The sequence below is a fragment of the Quercus suber genome, unplaced genomic scaffold (genome assembly GCF_002906115.3).
Source record: "Quercus suber isolate HL8 unplaced genomic scaffold, Cork oak 2.0 scaffold_49, whole genome shotgun sequence".
NCBI lineage: Eukaryota > Viridiplantae > Streptophyta > Magnoliopsida > Fagales > Fagaceae > Quercus > Quercus suber.
In genome coordinates, this window is record NW_027069514.1 from 877,795 (window position 1) to 882,675 (window position 4,881).

The following is a 4,881-nucleotide window of genomic DNA, read 5'->3' on the forward strand; positions in this document are numbered from 1 at the left end:
GAGAGAGAGTGAGAGGCATCCAAAGTGTGGGGGTGGGGGTGGGGGTGGAGGTGGTGGTGCAGTTTTTGGTGATCTCAAGGCATTGGATTTTCTTTGGGTTTCATTTCTTTATTATTGTTTTGTTTGTTTAGGTGTGTATTTGTGGTGTTGTGATTTGCTTTGCCTAGTGTAGTAGAAAACAAAGTACTACTACTCTTGGAGCTTGAGTTCAAAGCAAGAAAGCTAGTCACGTAGAGAGAGAGCGAGAGAGAGAAAGAGAGAGAGAGAGAGGCTGCAAAACCCAATGATGCAAACCCGAGAAGAAAGGTTTAGAATTTGAGGCAAATGTCGTCGATGCTTAGCACGAGGCAATCCTTCTTCTTCTACAACCCCTCCTCTTCATTCTTTTTCTTCTTCTTCTTCTTCCTTATCAACCTTCTCTACACCCCTGCCTTCACATCCAACCATGAAGCCTCCCTTCTATTCTCTTGGCTCCACAGCTCTGCATCAACACCACCTCCATTTTTCTCCAACTGGAACATACTTGACTCCAACCCATGTAATTGGACCTACATAAAATGCTCTTCCCAAGGTTTTGTCACCGACATTAATATACAATCTATCCAGCTTGAGCTTCTTTTGCCATTCAATCTCTCCTCTTTCCACTATCTTCAAAAACTTGTCATATCCGATGCCAATCTCACAGGGACTATCCCAGATGAGATTGGTGATTGTATGGGACTTACAACCATAGACCTTAGCTCAAATAGTCTTGCTGGTTCTATCCCTGCAAGCATAGGCAAGCTCAAAAGCCTCAAAGACTTGACCTTGAGATCCAACCAGCTCACTGGGAAAATCCCAGTTGAGCTAAGTGGCTGCACTAGCCTAAAGAACCTGCAGCTTTTTGATAATCAGCTAAGTGGGTCTATACCAGCCGAGCTAGGCAAATTGGCAAACCTTGAAGTTCTTCGAGCAGGTGGTAACAAAGACATTATTGGGAAAATCCCAGATGAGCTTGGAAATTGCAGCAATTTGAGAGTGCTGGGGCTGGCTGATAGCAGAGTTTCAGGCTCTTTACCAGCCTCATTGGGTAGGCTTAGCAAGCTTCAGACTTTGTCAATATATACCACAATGGTCTCTGGTGAAATTCCTCCTGATATAGGTAACTGCTCTGAGCTTGTAAACTTGTTTCTTTATGAAAATAGTCTCTCTGGTCCAATACCACCAGAGCTTGGTAAGCTCCAAAAACTGGAGCAGTTGATGTTGTGGAGGAATAATCTCGTTGGGGTTATCCCAAATGAGATTGGGAATTGTAGTAGCTTAAAAATGATTGATTTTTCACTGAATTCTCTATCCGGAACCATACCTTTAACTTTAGGTGGCCTTTTGGAGCTTGAGGAGTTTATGATTAGTAATAACAATGTGTCGGGTTCAATACCCTCAAATCTTTCCAATGCTACGAATCTTGTACAGTTACAACTTGACACAAATCAGATCTCAGGTTTGATCCCACCAGAGCTTGGGGTATTGTCAAAGCTCACAGTGTTATTGGCTTGGGACAACCAGGTAGAAGGAAGTATTCCTTCCACTTTGGGTGGCTGTAGTAATCTCCAAGCATTAGATTTGTCTCACAATTCACTCACTGGTAGCATTCCTCCTAGCTTATTTCAGCTCCAAAACCTCACAAAACTGCTATTGCTTTCCAATGATATTTCGGGTTCAATACCAATAGAAATTGGTAATTGCAGCTCTCTTGTGAGGCTGAGGCTAGGAAACAACAGGATTGCTGGTGGGATTCCTAACTCAATTGGTGGCCTTAGGAGTTTAAACTTTCTTGATATGTCTGGAAATCGTCTTTCTGGGTTGGTGCCAGATGAGATTGGAAGTTGCACAGAATTGCAAATGATAGACCTCAGCAACAACACTTTGGAAGGTCCTCTACCTAATTCATTGTCATCTCTATCTGAGCTCCAGGTCTTGGATGTTTCGTCTAATAGATTTTCAGGTCAGATTCCAGCAAGCTTGGGTCGTCTTGTCTCATTAAACGAGCTCATGCTAAGCAGGAATTCACTTTCTGGGTCGATTCCTCCATCTCTTGGCCTCTGTTCAAGTCTCCAATTGCTTGATCTTAGCAGTAATGAACTCATAGGCAGCATTCCTATGGAGGTGTGTCAGATTGAAGCTCTTGAAATCGCTCTTAACCTCAGTTGCAATGGACTCACTGGAACAATCCCATCTAAAATATCTGCACTGAACAAACTTTCCATCCTAGACCTTTCTCATAACAAGCTAGGGGGGGATTTGAGTCCACTTTCCGGGCTTGATAATCTTGTTTTACTCAATGTCTCTTACAATAACTTCACTGGTTATCTTCCTGACAACAAGCTCTTTCGGCAGTTATCACCAATGGATCTAGCAGGAAACCAAGGTCTCTGTTCAAATCGCGTATCTTGTTTCGTGAGTAATGTTGGTAAGACAGGACTAACAAGAAACGAGAATTATGTAAGGCGGTCACGGAAACTTAAACTAGCAATTGCATTGCTGGTCACCCTGACAGTGGCAATGCTAGTTATGGGGATCCTTGCAGTCATAAGGGCGAGAAGAACCATCAGAGATGATGAAGAATCAGAACTGGGGGACTCATGGCCATGGCAATTCACTCCATTCCAGAAACTAAATTTCTCTGTGGAGCAAGTTCTGAGATGCTTGGTAGATGCCAATGTAATTGGAAAAGGGTGTTCTGGGGTCGTTTATCGAGCTGATATGGACAATGGTGAAGTGATTGCAGTGAAGAAGCTCTGGCCATCAACAATGGTTGGAGGCAATGGATGTGCTAATGATAAATGTACAGTTCGCGATTCCTTCTCCACAGAGGTGAAAACCCTTGGCTCAATCCGTCATAAAAACATTGTAAGGTTTCTGGGTTGTTGTTGGAATCGAAACACAAAATTGCTCATGTATGACTATATGCCCAATGGAAGTTTGGGAAGTATACTCCATGAGAGGACAGGAAATGCCTTGGAATGGGAACTTAGATACCAAATTTTGTTGGGGGCAGCACAAGGCCTTGCTTATCTACACCATGATTGTGTCCCTCCAATTGTTCACAGAGATATCAAGGCCAATAACATCCTCATTGGCCTTGAATTTGAGCCTTATATTGCTGATTTTGGCCTAGCCAAGCTTGTTGATGATGGAGATTATGCACGGTCTTCTAATACAGTTGCTGGCTCTTATGGATATATTGCTCCTGGTGAGTACTATTTCCTTTTGCAATATAGTTGTTGATATGTTTTGATGCTTGTTACTTTCTTATGCAAATCAAAGATTTTATACAAAATTAAAATTAATAATTATGGTGTATTTGGAAGTATTACATTTTCGCATTTCTGAATTTGCCCAAATGCAACCTGGTGAGTACTATTTCCTTTTGAAATATAGTTGTATCATGTTTTTTTCAATGCTTGTTACTTTTTCAAATCACATATTTTATACTCAAGCAAAATTAATATTCATGCTGTTTTTGGACGTATTTCATTTTTTGTATTTCTGAATTTTACCAAATGCAATTTGTTACGGAAATTTTACCGATGAGTTCTCTCATAAGCATTTGAGAGTTACCATACTTGCAAACAGAAGAATGAGATTTCAAACAATTTTTATAATGGATGGTTTAACAAGCCCTTTAAATTCACAACCTAATATCATATTAGAAACAGCTAACCGTAATGTTATTTTCAGAATATGGCTACATGATGAAGATCACAGAGAAGAGTGATGTTTACAGCTATGGTGTTGTAGTTTTGGAAGTCTTGACAGGGAAGCAGCCAATTGATCCTACAATACCAGATGGGATCCATCTAGTGGATTGGGTTAGACAAAAGAGGGGAGGAATTGAGGTCCTTGATCCCAGCCTACTATCTAGATCAGAATCAGAAATAGAGGAAATGATGCAAGCATTAGGCATAGCCTTATTATGTGTACACTCCTCTCCTGATGAAAGACCAACCATGAAAGATGTAGCAGCAATGCTTAAGGAGATTAAACATGAAAGAGAGGAGTATGCAAAGGTGGATGTGCTCCTGAAGGGATCCCCAGCAAACAATGTTCAAGAAAATAAGAATTCTAGTGGAGTTCCAGCCACTTCATCATCAAGACCTGCAATGCAAAGCTTGTTTCCAAAAAGCAATAATACAAGCTTCTCTGCTTCCTCACTTTTTTACTCATCTTCCTCTAGTGCCAAAATTGGTTTTAAGTGATTAATTATATAGTCGCTAAGCAGAAGGAAGTTTGCCACAAGTAGTTTCTTCGGTCTCTAAACTCTTTGTTTTTAGCAATGTAAAGAAGAAAAGATTGATATTCATTATAACTAAATGCAGATAGAGCCACAGGTTGCAAGTTTCGTTTCTACAGTATTTTATTTTTATTTTTTAACAAGTGGGAGAAAGGATTCGAACTTAGGTTCTCCTTATTGGAAGAATCGAGCAATACATATTTTACATAATTGTTAAATAGATACGCAGAAGAACTACTTTCTTCTGAGTTTCAAGTTCGAATTCACAGCATGAAAATACAATAATAGGCCTGCCAAGAGCATCTTGGTGGATTCGAGTTAGGACTGAATTGGTTTGAGTTGGGTTCAGATTGATATGACATTAGCCAAGGATACAGACAACCTGAGCATGGAAATAATTGGATGGGCCATAACCTGATTCCCTTCATTTGTTCTTGGGAAAACAAGGCGAGGAAAATGCATAAGAATTTCTAAAATTACACAAGGAATAAAGGAAGGCATTATTATGTACAAGCTTTATTTTTCCTTTTCCTTTCCCATAATCCAATTATTCCTAGAGACAGCAGAACCATTGGCTTTGGGCAATTCATTGAGGTTAATGGCCTGGG

At 40.4% G+C, this 4,881-nt stretch overlaps 1 protein-coding gene across 1 annotated transcript; it reads left to right on the top strand.

The window, feature by feature from the left end:
• On the top strand, positions 1-4,391 carry LOC136066847 (LRR receptor-like serine/threonine-protein kinase RGI1). Its single transcript, XM_065771781.1, has 2 exons — positions 1-3,232; positions 3,721-4,391. The coding sequence occupies exons 1-2, from the start codon at positions 325-327 to the stop codon at positions 4,236-4,238; spliced, it is 3,426 nt and encodes a 1,141-aa protein (XP_065627853.1). The 5' UTR covers positions 1-324; the 3' UTR covers positions 4,239-4,391.
• Positions 4,392-4,881: the final 490 nt, after the last annotated feature.